We start from the raw sequence: 22022 nt of genomic DNA, 5'->3' as shown, positions 1-22022 counted from the left end.
AACACACTGGAAAAGAAGACAGGCTCTGGTTCTAATAATCATATTTCCCTCGTAAATTTTCTCCTTCTGACACTGATTCAGGTCTCAAGCTGAAGTTGGAAATCAGTGACTTTCACTAAGGGATTGTCCTTTCTTTTCTTTAGGACATGGCTTTTTGAAATTAATCTTGATTCTTTCTGCCATATCCCAAGCCTTAATTTTTTTCTCTTTTTTCTCTATGTCTGATCATTTTGCTTTAAGTCAAATTGATATTTTTTAAATTAAATGCCCATTTAAAAAATTATCCACATTCATGTTCCCTTGGATGCTTTCAAATATTTTATTATCCTTTGCTTTTGGCATTTACGATCTATAAATGTCTTATATTTGTATAGGATGTATTCTCCCTTTCCTCTTTTCTTCTTTTCTTTTTAAACTAAGATAGTTATGTTATAAAACAGCCCCCATGCTGATCCATACTTTTCTCTAGACATTTATCTGAGCTCAGTACTTTGTTGTTTATCATTATCCTTTGTTTGTAGCCAGATTTGAGGCCATGTTGCAGTTCTCACAAACAAATCAATCTGAATTAATTTGCCAAGTAGAATTAACGAGGCATTGTATGAATTCAAGACATACTACAACTACTGCATCCCCTGAGGTTATTTCTTCTCTGGGAAAATTTTGATTCTTGTACCACATTTTGATAGTGTATATCTGACCTTTGAATCTTGCACTAAATGATACATGGCTGCCAGCTGGTTTAATTTTTGAGAAACCTTAAAAATTCTATCCAGCCAAACAAATAGGAGTGTAGACAATTTTTTCTTTAATTATTAACTTTATGGGGAGGAAGTTGTCTTCAAGATGCTTGCTTGTTGCTATGAGTTCTTTTTCTAATGATGTTCTAAGCAGAAGTTTGAGAAACATCGAAATAGAGAAAATATATTTCTTAGATGGTCTTTGAGGTCTCTACAACCTAAAAATTATGGGCTCCTTCTCTCAAATTATAAGCTATAAATCCCAGCGAACTCTACTCCCAGAAACTGTTTTTGTTTAATTATAAAATGGGAAAGCATTTACTCTAAAAAGGGACCATGGTGATTACTTGAAATTCCTTCACTCTCTAAATGGACATCTACATCTGTCACTAATGTATTATTTAGCAAAAAGAATTTCCTTCAGACTATAATGACCAATGCAAACAAAATAAATAAGAAAATCCAGTCCCCTCCCACCCCTCACATGGTAAGGAAATGGTAATAGAGTTCTTCAAAGAAACTAATTTCTGGGTTTTAGATGAATAACATTAGAAGTGCTTAAGGAACTTGAATTCTAAGCCCCTTTAATGTTCGCTCAGAAATAATTAACAGGAGTCGGTCAGAATAGAAAACTAGTTTGGGAAAAGTGTCCTAAATTTTACATTGTGTAATAGGATGGCTCTCTTAAACTCAGGACTGATATATAAAATTTCTCCAGTGTTTCATTTGACCAAAAATTGGTACACATTTAGCTAGATTTAAAAAAGAATATGGTGATGGCTGAGAACTAACCTGTGCTCATTAAAAAACAAACAAACAAACAGAAACAACTCATGCATGCTAGTGTAACTTTCTCTTGGATAGCAATAGCAAATTGGCAGATCAGGAGGATATTATAAATACTGTGCACAGTATATCTTCATTTCCCTAAAGAAGTATACTGTAATGTACAGAGAACTATGAAGGGATCTTAAAGAGACCTGCCTGTGGTCCATCATTTGAAGCTTTCTGGTTATGCTGTAAAGTTCGAGGAAAACTTAAATAATAAAAGTAACATTTATTATCTCACAGTTTCTATAGGTCAGAATTTGATAGCAGCTTAGTTGAGTGATTCTGGCTTAAGGTGTCTGATGAGTTGCACTTGGTATGAATTAGGGCTGCAGTCATCTCAGTGTTATCTAGGCCTGGAAGATCTGATTACCTGGAAATGTTTCACTCACATGGATGTTGACTGGAAGCATCAGTTACTCTCCGGCTCAGTTCCTTGCCTTATGTATGTTTCCATAGAACTTCTTAAGTGTCTTCATGACATGACTCTAGCTTGCTCGAAATGAGTGGTCCGAGAGAGAGCACCTTTTATGACTCAGTCTCTAAGTCCACACACTGTTGCTTCTACCGTATTTTACTCTGTAGAATCAATTCACTAAGTCCAGCCCACAATCAAGGTTGAAGAATCAAACCTCACCTCTTACACAGAGGCGTTTCAAAGTATTTTTAGATATTTTATAGCTCCATCATAATCTTCCTATTCAGGGACTAGAATGAATGCACAAAAAATATGCTTATTAAATTTGCAGATAACACAAAGCTAAGAGAGGTATCTCCTACCAGAAACAAAAAAATCCTAGAGTTAAACATTTTCTTACCATGTTTGGATGCTGTTATGAAACAAAAAGAATACATTTAATGAGATATAAATACCTGTTTGAAGTTCATAAAGTATGTTGTATGAACGCAACATGGAACAATTTCTTTGGGAAGTCACTCAACTAGAAACTGGCTTGAGTTTTAGTTGGAAAGAAGCCTAATATGCGGTCCTGTTATGATGTGGTTGTTTAAGCAACGGTTGCAAATCAGTATACTAAGTCAGGCCTCCTGTGGGTGGTGACTAGAACAGTGATTGTTACTTTTAGATCTTTTGGGAATAATAAATTCATTCTTAGGCATGGGGGTTCAAGGATGGTCTAAAATGTCTACAATTCTATAGGTTGTATACGGAAGGATTACTATGTCATAAGTTTCTTGAGCGTCGGAGATATTAATAATAGCATGACTTTCCTGTTGACGGGATGACAATGTTCCTGTGTTGTGCAGTGAAATCATCCTCCCAAACCTCCTCCCTGTCCTCTGAGCTGTGTGGGGACACCACATATGTATGTTTAAATGAACAGAATTTTTAAAAATCAAATATTCTAGCATTCTGGCTTCAAAAACATTGAGTTTTATATTCTCTACTTAGAAATAAATAACTAAACATGAGAGGAATGAGAGGAGATGGGGAGTGGGAGGAAGAGGGTAGATAGAAATAAAAGGAAGAACAACATTACAGAGAAGCGGAGATCACACAGAGGGTGGACACGTGGGAAGGCCTGGATCACACGGGGAAGAGTGAGCCCCAAAATAACACTGTGGCTTTTGCAGCAAGGAGGAAATAAGTGATAAGAGGAAAGGCACCTGGGGAAATCTTGAAGGGATCATATGTCAAACGGCTGAAGAGCAAACATTAAAGCTTTATTTTGAAAAGGATATTTGAAAATATTTGACACCAAAAATTCTGCAGGGAAGTAATTCTTGTGGAGTTTGCCTTCTTTTTAGTTTAACTCTTCCAAATCAGGTACTTGTTATAACAAATCATATATTGAGGGATGATTATGTGCCACAGATTTGCAACATGCTTTACATAAATTTCCTTTTAATTCTCACAGCAATCCCATGTTGCAATTATTATTATTATGATCACCTTTTAAATATGAAGAAACTAAAACTTAAAATGCACTAAGACATGGCTAAAACTAAGCATGGTTACCAGAAAGGAACAAGACAAAATTCAGACATTGAAATCAACTACTGTAGCTTCAGCGCATATTTCAGAATAATTGTAGAAGGAAAAAAAGGTGACATTTGAGGAAGGAAAGCAAATTTTTACAGTCAGTTTATGTTTTGTTAATTTATAACATGGCATTTTTGAGAGTGGCTCTTAAATAAAGAATTGGTGCCAGGTTGACCTGGCATACTGAAGAAAGTTTCATTTGAAGTTGCTTGAAAATATTCTCGTAAATTATAGGAATGAATAAAGAGGTTGCAATCGCCTGGGCCTAGTTTTATTAACCTAACTGGGATTGAAAGTATCCTTGATAGATGAGGAGAAACCCCAGGAGAAATGAGCTTCAGCAAGTGAGTTACAAATGGCCTCAAAGTATAGAGAAAAGATAATGATTGGTGAAATATGTTGTAATTATTGTATCAAAGTGAATCATTTTAGTATCATATTACCTCAGCAGAAATGGGTTTTTGATTTGTTTAGGGTATGAAAGAGACGTCTAATATTAACATGCATGCACAAAACATGTATATTCAACCAGCAACAAAGGTCAAGGAATAGGGGCATGAACATTCGGACAGCTGGACATAATACACCAGGATTACATCTCCAGCATGGTTCCATTCCCATTCCATAGCCTATAAGATATTCGGACATGATAGGCCAGGCGTGGTGGCCCATGCCTGTAATCCCAGCACTTTGGGAGGTCGAGGCGGGTGGATCACGAGGTCAGGAGTTGGAGACCAGCCTGGCCAACACAGTGAAACCCCATGTCTCCTAAAAATTAGCTGGGCATGATGGTGCATGCCCATAGTCCCAGCTACTCGGGAGGCTGAGGCTGCAGTGAGCCGAGATCACACCACTGCACTCCAGCCTGCCTGTCTCAGAGAAGGAAAAAAAAAAATATTTGGACATGATAACTAAATGTCTACAGGCTCATCAGTGAGAGAACACAGGCAGAGGCTAGAGCTCAATGAAAATATCGAGAGTGAAAAAGTTTTGGAAGGCTCTCAAGGCAAGGATTTACCCTGACTGCCATCCCCATGCTGTTTAAGCCTCCTTACTGGGAGAAAGAACTTTCTTTTCTAAGCCTTGGGTAAGTAAGTGTTAGGGAAGGGTCCTAAGAATTAAAACTAATCACAGGCTCTCTCAACTCCCAACCTCTTTTGACTCCCCACAAGCTAAGCCCTTGCCTGAGTTACTGCATTTAATTTGGATAAAACCATGCAATATAGATAATACCTTTTTTTTTTAAACAAACAAAAAACAGATGAAGACACCAAGACTCATCTAAATTAAATAAATTGCCCAAGTTCACAAAACTGATAAATGTCTGGACTTGATTCAAAGTTTGTCTGACTCCATATCCAATGTTCTTTTCACTCATATTTGGGCCATCTTTGCTTAAACAGATCAACTAGCACAGCCTAGAGTTGGTAAACCCATACCACAACTTTAATTTAGGAAGGAAATGATATTGTCTGCTCGTATATATTTGCCATTATCAGAACATATCCAGAAGACATGTAGAGGTGAGCTTTATCAGCCAACTTGGTTATGCCAGGGTGATTTGCACTTCTTTCCAGGGTCTCCCTGGCTCAAGGAGCCACTTAAAAAGCTCCCTTACTTAATAATGCCCTTGTGCTCTGGGTCTATTAATTTACTTCCCCCAAGCCGATCAATTTTCTGTTCCAAGACATTCATTTCTTTACCTTGGCACATTAAAGGATCAAGGCTCGCAACATATAAATAGTTCTTTTTTCTTCTGCCCCAAAGGTGTGTAGTGAGGATTAATGAGATGATGCTTATAATTGCATTTTGAGCTCCTTGGTCGAAAGGCACTTTATAAATACAAGATATTAGTTCTTTGCTGAGATCCATCTATCACTTACAAGTGGCCAAACATTCTAGATGGCCTTTGGGTGTGCAACATCTCCCTCTCTGACTCTGAGTTGGTCTGGGACAATGCCAGAAATGTGGCTCAAGCCAAGCTCAGAGTTTCCGGAGTTCCCTTCCTTTAGTGTCATATACTTTCTCTGAAACTTAGAAAGTGTTCTTTGGGGGAAGAGACATGGCAATAACCTCTAAAGTGCCCTAGTGCTTGAGGGCAGCAGTACCACTACATTGATTTTCTTTTGCCTCTGGCTTTAATACATAGCATTTATTCTTTGACTGTTCATTAGACCCACCGTCTGATTTTTTAGTGTCAACAAAGCAATACAGAAAATTTGTTCCTCCTTTATTTCAGGGCTCAAGACAAAATTCAAAAATACCTTTGGCATTCATTTTGCACAGACGAATGTTGTTAGGATATTCCTATTAGCATGTCCACGTGCTTGACAACATTTCAGGTGGTATTAATAGTCTACCTGCAAGAAAGTGCTTTCTGCCAGCCTGGTGCAAATTGGCAGAACCTTTAAGCCACTCTTTCTCAGCTTAGCAGCAGTATATCATCATTACCTGTGGCTGGACCAAGAAATCACATTTGTCAATGCCTGAATTGCTCTTTTACTTTCAGTGGTTTTAGAAATCCACTTTGTTTTGGAAATGGGCTTAGCTGAGTATGTTTTAGAAGATACAGAAACATATAAAGTGATGGATAAGGGATTTAAGAGAATATTAAGGATGCTACATTTTCTATGGTCAGTTGATCTTTGGAAGATAACTTTCATGGGACCAAAGAGAATATGGTCATCTTTTGAATGAAGGACTGATAAGGTAGTGAGACAAGGGAAGCACACCATGGAACTAATGAGCTTCCTTCTGATCATTAGAAAAGAGTTGAGTCATATTAATAGTGATAGTTTGAATATGCTGTACTCTGTATAATCCTATGGAAAATTGAGACATGGGGAAACTGAGGCCAAGTGACTTGCCCAAGGTCACACAGCTAGTAAGTGATAAAGTTAGAACTCAAAACCAGATTTGTCTCCAGAGCCCATGGTCTTAACTCCTATGCTGTATTGATTATGGCTTTAAGAGTATTAGTATAGCTTCTAATTAAATAGGACCCATGTTTGGACCATTAGTATAGCTTCTAATTAAATAGGACCCATGTTTGGACCAATAAAGTGTAAGCACAGTGTTGCAAAAGTTATTTTCCATGCTATACAAGAGTTCTATTTTTCAGTTTTTTCACTTGAAATAATTGTATTCCTTGGAGACTGTTAACAAATTTCGAGTCTCACCTTAAAGAGGAATTGATGTATTTTGAGGCCTACTCAAGGGTCAGTTTGCTTTCCGTGTCTTTCCCTTTCCTTTTATCCTAAGTGGATTCACCCAAAGTGGGAAATGTGAGGTTGGAGTGTAAAGGTTGGAACTATGAACCAGTTGGGCTTCAATACTTTCACCTCAAAGTATTCTGTTCTTCACAATATTATAATTCCATAGTGCATGTGCTTGTTGCACACGTCTCCAGGAATTGAAATACTTGATATTAGAGCCAGTGGTCCAAATGAAAATGACCAGAAGAGGCCAAATGTATAATATTCTCAATCCCTTATCAAAAATAGATGGGAATAAACACACATATATTTAAGTACAATAAAATGTGACTAATATGTTTTTTTCTAAAATCCAGTCCCATATAGGTGTCGGATCCACAGAAGTAATTTAAGAGCGGTTTATTTGAAGATCTCTTTGTGTAATTTATAGATTTCTCAGTGATTAAGAAATGAAGTTATTACATTTTTTTCCCTAATTAGTAATGCACGTATGCCTCCTTTTAATGATATTATGATGTTTACTACTCATAGGGCCGTTCTTTCTTGAATATAGCCATCACTTTCTGTTGAAGAATTGATTTCACTCTTTGTTTAAATGTACATACTTGTTGCTATATGAAATGTATGACTGAATATCATTAAAGATTTAGTAAGAATGTATGTGAATTTGGTGAGGTTTGTTCAGCTTTTAGAGTAGCCCTGTATAAGAATACTTATATTTAGAAGGTTGTTCGCTCTTCAGTCAAACTAGCAAATGAGGCATGGGGCAAATAACTCATTCTCATGCACATGTTTCTAAAACAGTTCTTACTAATGTTTGAGATAAATTAAAATAAAAACCAACAAGAACATGAAAAGAGACTAAGAACAATGTTAATGCGGCAATTTAAACAAATTTGGTTTTCCAAATGACCTTCCATCTTTCACAACTTTTAACAGCATGCAAGATTGCTATCCTTAGTGCCAGATACTATCGATCTGGTGTGGAAAACTTAAAACTTTTTTCTAAATGTCTTTAAAGCTGAGGTGGAGAAGAATGACTCTCTGTCACTTTCAGAAGGGTCTAAGGTTGAATCATGGCCATGCTGTCCTTCCCCATGTCACTTACTGTTTATCTAACATAGTTATCTCTTTTTCTAGCCTGTAGCATGCCCCCACATTATTTTCTGTGGTGCTTTACATTTGAAAGAGAGTAGATGATGAGGGTGGGGATGCTTAGGAGGGCCTTTGGAGGAAGTAAATTAAACAGCTTCTTAATTAATTTGGTGCATATTAAATTCTAGAAATTTGGAATTTTAGTTACTTCTGATTTTGCCCTGCATTTTGCTAAGAATATTTAGCTTTACACTTGCTATTGACTTCACTAATCTATTCCATAGTGAGTAGAATGAAGGTCAGTAATATATTTAATGTGTAGCCAACAATGGCAGATACAGAAAACCCAAAGTAATAGAATACATTCAAGGCAGATCTGGTGCAAGCCAATTACCTTTTCTCAGTATAGGATTCTGTTGTGTCTAAAACCCTGGAGGATGAATGACATCCTTTATGATATCTGTCACCTGAAGGGTAGGATTATGAGTTATAGATGTAGATTCGTTTCAAAAAGGTACACGTTCTTTTTCTATGAAAACCTCTAACAAGTTTACCCAACTTTATTTTGAATGAATAGAATGTTGTACCAAGATCTACCAAGGTAGACCATTATAATGATCTCTAATTGATAGCTATATTCTTTTGCATGGGCTATTGAAGCACCAAGAAATTAACTTGCCTTTCTCTTTTTCCTCCTTGCCTGCCCTCTCCATTTTTTTCTATGAGAAATGATTCCTTGAGGAAAATTTTAAATTATCCACTGCATTTCAAAACTGTTAATTGTTCCTATTGCATTTTATTTTTCAATACATTAATATGTTATACCCTATACCAATCAGATACGGTCCCAAAGCATACGCTAGAAGCAGATTCATAGTTGCCTCTTTTATGAGTTATTTTTAAAATTCCTGGTAGTAAAGATATGAGTCAGCTTGTTAGAATAATTTGTCTATATGAGAAGTGAATGAGGAACCTTGTGAACATCCTCCAATATTGCTACCTGTTTCCCATCCTACGCCCCCACCTTCCCCACACAGAAGGTAGGTACCAGTTTATTCCCAGGTGGAATCTTCTCAGCCAATAGTGACTCCTATATGGAGATGGCCCTGCAATTGAAATGCTTTAGCATGCCCCTATTCATTTGGTCTGATGCTATATGCAATTCTAATATTCTTTATGGCTTTTAGACTTCTTTGTAAATTGTTTCCAAGCCACCTGGTTTGAGATTATTCTTTCATTTTTAATATTGGTAATTTGGAATGGAGTTCCCCAAGTTGCAATATAGGCTTGTGAATCAAAAGTAATGAATTACAATTCACTAATTTCTGCCAGATCAATGTGAGGTTGGTTGATGAGATAGAACAGTTCCCAAGGCATGGCTTCATCATTTTGTTATTTGAAGCATATTCATTAAGGGTGTTCTCCACAGCACCACTCTCCAAGTCTGTCCTAATTATGGAAACCATTCAGCAGTGGTAATAACAGTTACGAAGGAAGAGGGGGGCCATACTGGCAGTTAAAACCATTACGTTTGAGCCTTGAAACTAATTAGATATTTCATGCTTGGAAGAAGTATTCCTAACAGGCTTTATGAATGGTTGCTTGTTCAGGAAGGTCCTTTCATAGTAAGGTAAGAGAAAGAGAAGGGAGGAGGGAGACAGGAAGGGAGGGAGGCTAAATATACAAAATCAGTGTCTATTATAAAATACAGGTGCTCAAAAGTCTACAAATGTTATATCACTATATTATAATTACCTCTATTTCCAGAAATTTGAGTTTCCTTATTTTTAAAAATGTGGAACAAATCTGGAAAGACAGTGATATAAAAGCTTATCTGTACTGATCTACCTCTTTGACAAAGATAATGAGATGCAAGGACATCCTTTATGGAATAAGAAGTCTCCCTTGGCCATCAAGGCTTAAATTTTCCTCTCTGCCTTCCCCCTGTCAGAACATTAAGCTGTTGCAAACACTTGAGAGGAGAAGAAAAGAAGGACATGGCCCTATGTTTCTGATGGGAATACAGTAGATTAATAGCGCAGTTTGCGTGACTGTGGAGCGAGGGTCCCCTCTCACATGTGAAACTGATCTGGCAGGTGAATTACTCATGGGTCAAGGAGATCCTCTTGTCTCAACTGGCCCAATTAAGGTGTGGTTGAGATGAGAAGGAGAGAGAGTGAAGGTAAATCCATTTCCGTAAACGACCAAACCTCTTAAGGATTCCCATTCCATGCCACTTTTCTAAAATGTGGAGTACTGCATGGCTAAGACTAACCTGACCTTTAAACCTATAGACCAAGGGCAGAGTGACTTCAACTCCACCTCTACTAAAGATAAATTGATATCTATCTCTAAAAACTTCATAAAACAAACCACAAAACCTAGGATGTTTTTTAATGACTTATTGACTTTTCAGATTGTTCTTTAAGCTGTTTTTTAAACTTTAAAGGCAACACTGATAATGAACGCTTCCAAATGGTAAAACAGAAAATCCCCTTCAAATATAATCGGCCTGTAGAGGAGTGGCTGCAGGAAAAAGGTAACCGTCATTAAAACTTTCATTTTAAAATCATTTGATCCTAAACCCTCATTTTTAAAGCCTGCAAATAAATGTTCCTTAAATGATAATCGCCTGCTGCATAAATGACTGTTTTAATTTTCATTATAATTTGTGTCAGCTTCCACCTGCCATATGTTGATAAATCATGCTATAATACATTGCCATTAAAATACAGTTAAAGGGACTAACTTCTAGCCTGCTATCAGCATGACAAACACAAACAAGAAATTCCAGGAACTTCTAAAACAGAAATGTATTATGGCAATTTAACCACTGCATGACATTATTTATTAATTTGTTTTAAATTACCTTTTACACCAAAGCTTTCTAAAGAAATTCCAAAAGTGCTTTTTAAACTTACACCTGGAGGCTGTTTTGGCTTGTAGCATGGTTAACAAAACAAAAAACAAACAAACAAAAAAACAAAACCATAGATTGACTCTTGTAACTTAAACTACTTAAAACAAATATTATAAGGGGACCATTTTTTTTTTTTAACATTTGTTCTTAAAAAAAAAATGAAAAAGATGAATTTTGCCTTTAAAACCTACAGAGGCAAAATTATTTTCTAAGAGATTAATTGTGTCCTAGTTGCTGACTGAAACTAAAAACAAAAACTTATTTTACACTTCGGTTGTGTGGATACCCTCGTGTATTTGATGTTTTATGCAACAAAAGCGTAAGAAGTTAACATAATGAGTTGGAAAAGAAAAGGTTCATGAAAGGCAAAACGGCAGTCTCTGATTTGCTGGAGACAACAACCACTGTTAATAAAAGAGGGCAGCGGTTATAACTGATGTTAGAATTTTCCTGTGTAGCTTCTAGCTGTTAGGAAATAAACCATTGTTTTTCAGTGAAAAACAGTCTCTAAGAAGATATGTATTCTTTTTTGTTGTTGTTGAGCCAACATAAGCTACTCTTGTCTCAACACCTTAAGGGAGCTCTTAACATTTGTAGAGATTTCACTGAGTTACATAGAAGAAGTAACCAGGTATACTACTTAGTATACAACTTAAAGAGCAAAGGACTACTACAATTTTAAGTTGGAGGAAGACATTCAGACCTTTAAACGTGGAAAATCCTCACTGAGTCTTAACTGTTTGCCCTGTTTTTAATGTATGTGGTCTAATTAAAAATAAGAATAACTCTAAAAAGCAAATAATTTTGTTTAGTAATCATCAGCTCATAAAGTCCCTTTAACATTAAAGACAATGATTGCCTCACTTTAAACAGGAAAAGCAAACTAGATGCATGTCTGAGTCTCATGTGCCTGAGAAACTTTTTTGTTTCTTTCAATTTTATGTTAATAATATTTTATTTTACTCCATTGCCTTTTAAGTCTAAGTTTAATAGCATGCCAGGCATTTTCATTTGTATAAACCATTATAAAGTTATTAGTAGGCTTTTAGTTTTTCTTACAATAGAACTGTTATCCGCTGGCTTTCACATAAAAGGATGCTTTCAAATATACAAGTTGAGGGGTTGGGATGGGGGGAGGGGTGGTTGAGGTGGGACAGGGGAAGATATCCTAGTTTCTTAATTAAATATATGTATGATTATATATGCATATAATATTGTAAAGAATTATTTGCAAACCGTGAGTTTCTCTTCTACATTTTGTTCACTGAAAAAAAATTTTTGTTGTAATTTGGGTGAGTAACATCTATTCATTCTATTGTCTTACCTCTTCCTCTGCCTAGCTAACCTTCCCTTCAAAAGGAATAAAATATACCAAAGACTTGTAAAGACAATGAATATAAAGGGTAAAGATAGATGGATGATTAGACAGATGCATTTGGAAGTATTTGGGATGCCTCTTTGGAGTTATTTCTGTCATTGGGGAGGAGAGCTGGGTCATAGCATTCCCAAGTCTCTTTTCTGGCTCTGTCTACTATTGACTAACTTTCTGACCTTAGACAATCCACTTAACCTCTCTATATCTCAGATTTCCCATCTGAGGACAGGCAAAATAATACTGCCTATTCCCCAAGGGTGTTCTGAGGTTTAACTAATTAGTCTTTGTGCAACACTGACTGGAGACATGCGAAGATTTAATTTAAGCAGTATGTGAACTTGATGTCCAAATGAGGTAATAATTAATGACTTCCAAGAGGATGGGCATCTGAAACAAAAAGTAACCTGCTACAATTCCTGTACTGGTGTTTGTTATAACCAAATTTTGTATTAAGAAAGATAAAATAGTTCTCAGATTAGGATATATATACATAAATATGCACGTATATATATATGTTTTTATGTACGTATAATTGTCAGTTATTATAAAAATCTGATCATAAGCCATAGTGAAAATAATGAGAATAATGAGATCTGGCATTGATTTGGGGAAATCTTGGGCAAATGGTAAAAAGAAACTGGTCAGTTCTTCACATTCTTCATAGGGAATGAATAGTGATGATTTTTTCTGTTATTCACTAACCCCTGTTTATCTGAGAGATAAATTAATCAGACTAAGGGATGGCAGGACACTAAGAATGCTCTACCGTTCCTTTACTGATTGCTAGCTTTGCCATTAACCACCTAATCCAAGGTACAGGGAGCTAGGAGAGGGTTTTACTACAGCAGAAAAGCAGATCTAGCCAGAAACAGACCATGAAACAAACAAGCCAACAGAAAAACAAACACTTCCTATGGCAAGATGAAAAACTGAAACATAGACAACCCCTTTTACTGTCTCACTCCACCAGTGTCTTATTCTCAAGAAGTGATTAGTCAGATCTCTCTGGGAAAGTAGCTGTAGTCAGGAGTAGAGGGGCAGTTTAAATCTTGTAGCCCCAGGAAACCTGCCTTGCCTTTCCTGATGCTCGGGTCTGTCTTGAACAGGCAAAGAGCACTTTGTGGAGTGAACGATGGCAACTGGAATGAAGGAGACTCATCATCTCTAGCCAGTGTAATTCAGCTTTGCATTTCAGTTTTCTCTGATCCTCTTTTTATTTGTAAGCATTGGCATAATAACACCACTAGATAAATAAGATGAGAACTATTATAGAGGTTATCATTGTGAAGTATTTTCAAGGATATTAGAATGTAAGATTTTCTACCTGTAATCAAGTATAACTGTTAACTTATCACCAGTGCTGAACTATATACAAAATAGAGATGGATAAATATTATGATTCGCCAGCAGTTGTGTGCATGGAAAGTATCTCTTGGCATTAGGCTGTCTAATGTAAGATACTGAATTTTTTCCTAGAAATCTCCTACTAGGCAGCTGCTTCTAATTTCTAATTCATTATGTTAAGCTGCTTCAAATGCCTCTATGGGGTTGGGGGAGAATTTATTTTCCCCTTCCATCATTTCATGTCTTTTGTAGTAAGCTCAGGGCTTCCAGAAAAAAACAAAACAAAAAACAAACAAACAAACAAAAAAACTGTCATCAACAATAAACAGTAAAGAGGTATGAACTCCAGCACATTACTTAGTATTATTATGCATTGAACTTTGCTGCTGCGTCTTGTGTGAAGAGGACAGAGGACAAAATACAGACAGTGATGCATATGCACAACACACTAAATGAATTGCTGAGAAAATGATGAAAATCTATGAGATCTGTTTTGATTGCACCCTTGGGATCTGGGTAATTCTGTAAGCATTAAGGCCAGCAGATCCCATTTTCAGGTTCCGGAGATTTTTATAAAGTATAGATCATTTTCACTATAACGAAGTTCTCTGGCCAGTTCACCATACTGCAGTGTTGAAAGCTTCCAAAGGGATATTATTTATAAATCATTCTTGATTAATGGGCACTATGAGTCGCCCAGTGAGCAGAGTTAACTCTTGTCTAAGGAGTATCCTCTGATCAGATGAGCATTCTCTTCTCTGCCACTTCCATTCCTTTCACTGTTATACATTGAGAAGGTATTTCACATTATACACCAGGAATTCAAGGATAGGTCAACATTGTGTAGCCTTGAAGACTATGTAATAGTGGTAGATTTTTAAAGCCCAAACATGACAATATCCCTCTATTCAGGCCGGGCGCGGTGGCTCACGCTTGTAATCCCAGTACTTTGGGAGGCCAAGGCGGGCGGATCACGAGGTCAGGAGATCAAGACCATGGTGAAACCCTGTCTCTACTAAAAAATACAAAAAATTAGCCGGGCGTGGTGGCGGGCGCCTGTAGTCCCAGCTACTCGGGGAGGCTGAGGCAGGAGAATGGCGTGAACCTGGGAGGCGGAGCTTGCAGTGAGCTGAGATTGTGCCACTGCACTCCAGCCTGGGCAACAGAGCAAGACTCTGTCTCAAAAAAAAACAAAAAAAAAACCCTCTATTCATAGTGGAAATTATTAAGCAAAAACTTTATAAGTTTGTTAAAAACAGTCTTTTTATCAAGTAGCCATAAATAACAAAATTGTTTCTAGTTATTTCGAGCTAAGGTAATTCAGGTGATTAGATTAAGAATGAGTGGAGCATTGTTTGATCACTAAGTGGAGAAAACTTCAGAAGGCATATATTTAATTCCATTAATAAGTCTTTCTTTTTTCCTTTCTTCATATGGAAAAGCAAAATGAAGTAATCTGGAGACATAACAGTAAAGAAGGCCTTAGCATGTTGCTGTTCTGATAAATTGCAATAAATTTTAAAAAGCTCTTTGAGTTTTCTTGGGAAAAAAATCTCATACTTGAGAGAGAGTTTTATAAGTAGAAAGAGTTGGGAGGAATTTTAGTTGGGTTTAATTCTTCTAAACTCTATACTGGTATGATTTTTCATTTTGATACTTTTCAGAGCAGTATAAATGGTGTCAAAGTGGGAACTCGAAATAAAGTGAACTATGGATATTCTTCAACTCATTAACACACCTCTATATCATTTTAAGGAGTTTTATGTGTTGCTTTCTTCATTAATACCCATCCACTTAAAAAAATTTGTTAAATCTGAAGGACAACTTCCCCAGGACTGGAGCATTACCAATATGCTTGTATTTCATACTGAGGGAATAATTTAGTTGTGGGACCATAATCCATCCTCCTAAAAACAAATTAATAGAGATAGGAATTTATCTCTCATGATTTTGTTAAGCAGAAAATAGAATATTATGCCCTATGAAGATTTATAGGAAATGATATGTTTGGTGACTAGAAATGATATGTTTGGTGACTAATGGTTCATTTTTACAAGTATGCAATGAATCCAAGTCTCTTAACTGAAATTTAATTTCAGCTAATTTAATTATCAGACCTGGTTTTTAAACTTAGTTTTCTGAGTCACCTCACTGAGTTTTTTTGGCCATATTTAATTCTTTTCATTCTCATTATTTTACTTTGTAGCTTTAAAAATTAATGCAGTAGGTATCTATAATTTATTCTGGTCATCACCTGATTTGAGTGTTTCTTTCTGTCATCCACAATTATATACCCAAGAAGACCGTAATACTTCTTATCATTGAACCAAGATTTCTTCTTCCTCACTATGAAGGAATAGAGACTTGATTGTTCAAGTTATCAAAGATTTTCAGCTAGACAGTGGAAGAGATAACCATAATGAAATGTTACTTGCTAACATCAGTACTGAGGTTTTGTTGTCCATTTTTTCCTCCCCTTCAATTGCTCAAGGAAGCCTGTTATGATGCCTGGTCCATTCAGACCAGGTAAGGCAAACAAGGAAAACGTATGAGAATAATAATGTTTCCTCCACCCAACCCACTAGGCCGGCAGTTAACCATCTTCAACACTCAGGCGCAAATAGCCATTGGTGGAAAGGACAAAGGACGCCTCTTCCAAGGCCAACTCTCTGGGCTTTATTATGATGGTTTGAAAGTACTGAACATGGCAGCTGAGAACAACCCCAATATTAAAATCAATGGAAGTGTTCGGCTGGTTGGAGAAGTCCCATCAATTTTGGGAACAACACAGACGACCTCCATGCCACCAGAAATGTCTACTACTGTCATGGAAACCACTACTACAATGGCGACTACCACAACCCGTAAGAATCGCTCTACAGCCAGCATTCAGGTAGGCCTTTTTCCAAGTATTAATTGCATCTGTATTTTTATCTTTGAAACATTGTTATCATGGTCATTGTTTTATGTAGCTGAAGAGTTTGAATTACTATGTAAGAAGGATGCTCACAGATACTCATAGTAATGAGACCCAGGAGAAGAGAAGGGTGAAGTCATTGCTAAAGAAGTCATAAAAGTCTGTGGCACTCCTGGGTTGTTATTCTTATTGTATTTATCACTGAAATGGTAAAGCTGTTATTCACAATGAGCAATGGACTACACTTTCAGTATGAAATACTTTCTCCTTTAATTTTATTACCTTTTCTTTTCAAATAACAGAAAGGGAAAGGAGGGGAAGGAAAATTTGTTATCATGTGAAAAGCTATATCCTAGTTCAATTTCATTGACATTCTCCAGATGGCTTTGCTATAACATGAATCATTCATTATTGAGGTCAATGGGTACCATTAAATCAAGGGCAGTTAAAGTTAGAAGTGCAACTAATCCTTGTAAAATGCAGTCTTTGTGTTTGTTATCAAATCCTGATTAATCATGTGTCAGGTTTGTGCCCATTTTGTTTTCTTTATATTTGATCAAGATACTAATTACAGTAGAAAATTTGAAGGTTTGAGTTTGGCTATACCGGAAGTCCTTATTTTTGTGGCAATTTTTTTCCACTTGAAAGTAATTATATCCAAACTAAGCTTAATACTTTGCTGACTCCCTTGGCATTTCATAAATCTAGTTAGTAGGGGGTAGGAGGTTAACTGAGTTATTAGCCTTAAATGCTCTGGCATACCATAAGACATTCCAATCGCTTCTGTGACAATTACTTACCCCTATCCTAGTTAGTGTTTATAGAATAATCAGTAGATTAGCACTTGTCCCGTTTGCTTCTTAATTTTAAGACATTATCCAGGAGCTCAATTGTGTCTTGAACATCACCTTTACATTGACTCCAATGGACATTGTTAACTTAAAGTCAATAATCAATTATACCACCTATGTGTTTCCGTTTTTCAGAATTAAATGTATGTGAGCTAGGTAATGGTAAGTGTATTATCTGTTGCCTTCCTTTTTTCCTTTTCCTTGAGCAGAAGTATCCAGACAGCTCTTTACATGGCTCCATAGTAACAATTTGAAGTTGTATATGCTGACAGTGTCATAAGGGCAATTTTATGGTTTTCAAAAGGCTTCTAAAAACCTGGTTAGCATAGCACTGTTACCGTCACACATGCTATTACATTCATACCTACACACATGCTCACGAGAAAAAAATAGCTCTTCTCTACTGATATTAAACCAATAACTCCTGACACCTTGCTCTACTCACTGAAAAGAAGATAAAAGGCAATATATATTTCTGTTATGACTCTCTCTAGCTCAAGAGCAGATCTGTTTATTGTTGGTGAAAGGACACTTCTGTCTGCACAGGTCTTGGCAGACTTGTTTTGTTTCTGTCAGAACGTATTCTGCTAACTCTGTGGGAAGTAGAGAAGCAAATGGCTTTTTCTTCATAGGAATGGCTGGTCCTGTAGTTCTTTTTAAGGCCAAATTTTCACTGACCTTGAGATGATTTAATGTTACACGGGGATTCGGGAACCAAGCCGTAGTAATTATTGGTTTTTTGGCTTTCCCTCCTGTAGCACATACATAAATGGGAATAAATTGGGTGAGTTCCTAAACCCTTTCTGTAAACTGAGAAAGTCAGAACTTTGGAAGAAAAGTAGAGTACAAGATACAAAATCTTGCTGGTGATTATAACTCTAAACATTACAGAACCTATGGCCATTTTAGAGGAGGTGAACAACTGGGAATGCCTTCTCCAACAGCCTCTCTCTGGCATGTGTTTCTTTAAGTCCAGTAATAATTGAACTACATCTACATGCTTTTCCTTTTACTTCCACCAAGTCTACAAAAATTAATTATAAACCTGTTGGCATGCTTTGGTTTTAAGGGTAAGTACATCCTCTTGGAGGAAAGCCAATAGCCTACAAGAATTGATTAGACTGAGATGAGGGATTTAAAAAGCCCTGGATTTTTTGAAAGACTAACTAGAGGAAATAACTTTCTGCCAAGGGTTTTGGAAATCTTTTTTGTTCTTGACCACTAGTCATCAGAACTCTGCCCTGTGCTCCATTAAAAACTTAAAAGCCTCATCTTCAAGCCTAGTCTGGTCTTAAACACATTCTGTTGATCACATCAAACCTATGTTAGGACTGGGGACCCAACAACTATTGGATTCTATTCAAGGTTTAGGACAATTCCCAGACTCTAGAGACTGCAGGTAAGGAGGGTCAGTCCCGGAAGCATTAATATGCCTATGTGACCCCACTACTTTTCTTAGATGAGGAGGATTCATAAAGTTCTGATCTCTGGGAGATACTTCAGAAGTGAGTGGGGAAAAAAAGGTAGGGAAGACTGGATTTCATATTCACCAGGCCCATTATTCACTTTTTTATCTATATGTGAAATCATACATAGAACATTTTCCAAACGATACCACTGTTCTGTCCTCTTTTGCTAAATTTAATAACATTGTTAAAGCAAAGTTTTCCGAAAATGAGACTCCTCTAGGAGAAAGGAAATAAGCATGTGAGTCCACCACCAGTATAAAAACCTGTCTGTTCAAGAATCCTCTAGTTCTTTCTTAAAGCATAAGCAAAGAAAACATCCTTTCAGGAGTTCTTTTCTGGTCAACCTGAGTTAGTGTTGATTTCAGATCAAAGGAAAACTGTAAAGTGCTTTCAGTGCTGCTCTTAACTGTCTGTGAATGTGAACAAGTAGTTTTTGAATTGGTATGTCTCTCTAGTGTTAGAGCCTCTTAAAAGTAATTGGTGCTTTGATCTTTCTGATTCCATTTTGTTACAGGTAAGAGTGTAGAACTATCTGTGAATAACCTGGATGATGTTAATTTACTCATAGCAATCATGCCCAAGCATCAGGTCTTGATCCTACATTGAGAAGGATATCTCTAGGTACTCTATTGAATTTTTAAAAATTTAAGACGTGCATTGAGAACACAGGTGTGTGAGTGATAATTCTCAAGTAAAGGCCTGGTACTTCATAGGTGCTCAGTAAATATTTACTGAATACATCTGAAAACAAGACAGGCTTTATTACCTACTTTAGAGTCATTTAACAATGGAAGGTAGCATAGCTTGAGGAAAGTCTTTCCTCCACGGTGACCAGGGTGCTTTGGCCAAATTTGTTGTATTTTTCAGTAGTAAGGCTATAGCATAGTGATTCAGTGCATGTACTTGGAGCTAGATTAGCTGGGTTTAAAACTTTGTTCATCCTCATATTAGCTTACATGACCCCAGACAAGTCATGTAAGTTCTAGTTAACTATTTCTATGCAACAAACTTTCCCATAACTTGGTGGTTTAAAACAATTATGTCATTAGATCTCAAAATTCTGTGAGACAGAAATTTGGGCACGGTTCAGCGAGGCAATTCTTCTGCACCATCTAGAGAGATGATTGTGTTCACTCAGTGGCTGACTTTGCCTGGAGGGTCTGGCTTTATTCACATACCTTGTGCTTTGCTGGGTTAACTGGGAAGATGGGACTCAGCAGGGCCCTTTTCCCTCTCTATGTATTCTCCGGGATTCTCCTTGTGGTTTCTCCAGCAGAGTAGATGGGCTCTGTTTATAGAGTCTCAGGGCTTCCAGAGAGAGTACTTCCAGGGACAGGAAGTAGAGGGTGCCAGTTTTATATAGCCTGGGCTAGGTAACTGGCAGTGTCACTTGTACAATATGCTATCAGTCTAAACAGTCACAGAGCTTTCCCAGTTTCAGAGGAGGAGACATAAATATCACTTCTCAATAGGAGGAGGAGTAGCAATAATTTGCAACCAACCTAAGTCTACCACATTACTAAGGCTACCATATTATAAAGTAGGGAGGGTGGTATACTTCTAGTGGTTATGTTATATGATTGTCATAAGGATAACTGAGTTGATATAAGTAAAATGCTTAAAATAAGTGTACCATTCAGAGTAAGACTGCATGCGTTTTAACCGTTATTATTATATTCTGTTTCCCACAATTGGTGTATTAAATCAAGATCCTCTCAGGCAAATATCTGCCTCAGAAAATTGGGCTGTGTCTACTGATAATAGTGGCTATAGTTTAGAGTAGCGGCTAGAAAGTTTGGGGGAAATAAATAGAGATTGAAGGTGGATCCAGGTAGAATTTAGGTGCTGAAATTAGTCCTGGCAAATCAAAATTTCTATGATCTCAGGAACAGATTTCTCTGACACCTCACTACCCATCTTTAAATTTCTGTTTTATTTTAAACCAACTTAGAGTTCTATGAGTCTTTGAAAATATGTTCTATCTATCCACATGTCTTTTAGGGTTGCAAAGAAGAGAAATCCAGGTTCCTTACCATCATGGAACTTACAATCTAAATAGGGCAAGAGGATTTGACATGAGCTATCGATATGAAGTAGTGACTCGTGAATGGCTCTTTGTGTTGGGGATGGCAAGTGGTGCATGGGGTGGCTTGACTGGATCTCATGCATTCATTCTCCTAGGCCTTGTTGTAAAAAGAGCACAATTGGACAGGTGGTGAGAGGAACATATTCCTCATTGGTCAAATGTCAGCCAGAAGCTAAGTTGTTAGAAGTAGAGATTATAATCTATGGGAGAGAAAGCCAAGTCCAAGTAGAACAGAGAATGCATAAGAGGGAGTTTGTGAGTAGCAAGGGGTCCAGAATCAAAGTCTTGGCCTGAAACTTTGCCAAGTGGGAGAGGGCCCAGAGGGGTAAACTGAGTTGGGTTCCCTGTGTATCTTACTACCAGGAATGCCCCAATAATTGCACAAACACTTCCTCTACAACTGACTCCAATAGTGGTGGGTAATTATTATGGTGCTGATAGGTCAGCTTCTAAAATAGAAAAGTTCAACTCAGTCTACACTCAAATTCCTTGGTCTTCCTTCAGGATAGAAGGAAAACCTGAGAAACAAGAGTCTTTTACCACTAACATGTATTCTTTTACCTTAAGCCTCCATCCTGAGTTATCAGCAGAAAAAAAAAAAAAAAAAAAAAAAAAAAAAAAAAAAAAAACTCAGTGTGTTCTGTGCAAATCGCCATTTGGAATCATTTATAAACTATTTGCAGGATACTGATCATGACATACTTTTTCTGTGTCGGGCATTGGTAAAGTCACCTTGACATTGGCCACTGCTGTCGGAAAATTGCCAGAAAATCACAATGCTCAGCCTGGATTGGAACTATCCTTATAAGTAGTCAAAATGAAAGACTTAAGAGGTTTGTGAGATTTCATTCTCATCTCAAGCTTCACAAACTTGGTGGTTGAATGTGAACCACTTTTGAAAGTTCCAGAAGGAAGCCACAATTTCTCATGCTTCGTAAAAATTCTTATAGGCAAAGTCCTTTTAGCTTTTCGATGTCAGACTGGAGACAGTAAGAAGCATGCTTCAGCCTCGGTACTGATGATGACAAAACAAAGAAAAAACTTTGGATTAAAATGTTGATCCTGTGCAATGTCTGTTCTGGGTAGAGTCTCAGTGTGTTGAAGAGCATGGGCTTTTGCATCAGAATTTCTGAGTTGGACTCCAGGTTTTTCCAGTTACTTAGCTGTATTTATAAGTCTG

General features: G+C 37.0%; 1 protein-coding gene across 35 annotated transcripts in view; it reads left to right on the top strand.

Moving 5' to 3' along the window:
• The window catches only part of NRXN3 (neurexin 3), a 1697203-nt gene that overhangs the window by 1520726 nt on the left and 154455 nt on the right, over positions 1 to 22022 (top strand). For 25 of the 35 annotated variants that reach the window (XM_030804203.1, XM_030804216.1, XM_030804194.1 and 22 more), the window contains 2 exons: positions 10330 to 10419; positions 16105 to 16412. In XM_030804203.1, coding sequence (XP_030660063.1) covers positions 10330 to 10419; positions 16105 to 16412 — 398 coding nt within the window. The remainder of the gene's footprint in view (positions 1 to 10329; positions 10420 to 16104; positions 16413 to 22022) is intronic. The other 10 variants (XM_030804215.1, XM_030804199.1, XM_030804204.1 and 7 more) reach the window with 1 other exon arrangement.

This window comes from Nomascus leucogenys, chromosome 22a (genome assembly GCF_006542625.1).
Source record: "Nomascus leucogenys isolate Asia chromosome 22a, Asia_NLE_v1, whole genome shotgun sequence".
In the NCBI taxonomy this organism is placed as follows: Eukaryota; Metazoa; Chordata; class Mammalia; order Primates; family Hylobatidae; genus Nomascus; species Nomascus leucogenys.
The sequence above is the reverse complement of the archived record's forward strand: the minus strand, read 5'-3'. Positions and strand labels throughout refer to the sequence as shown.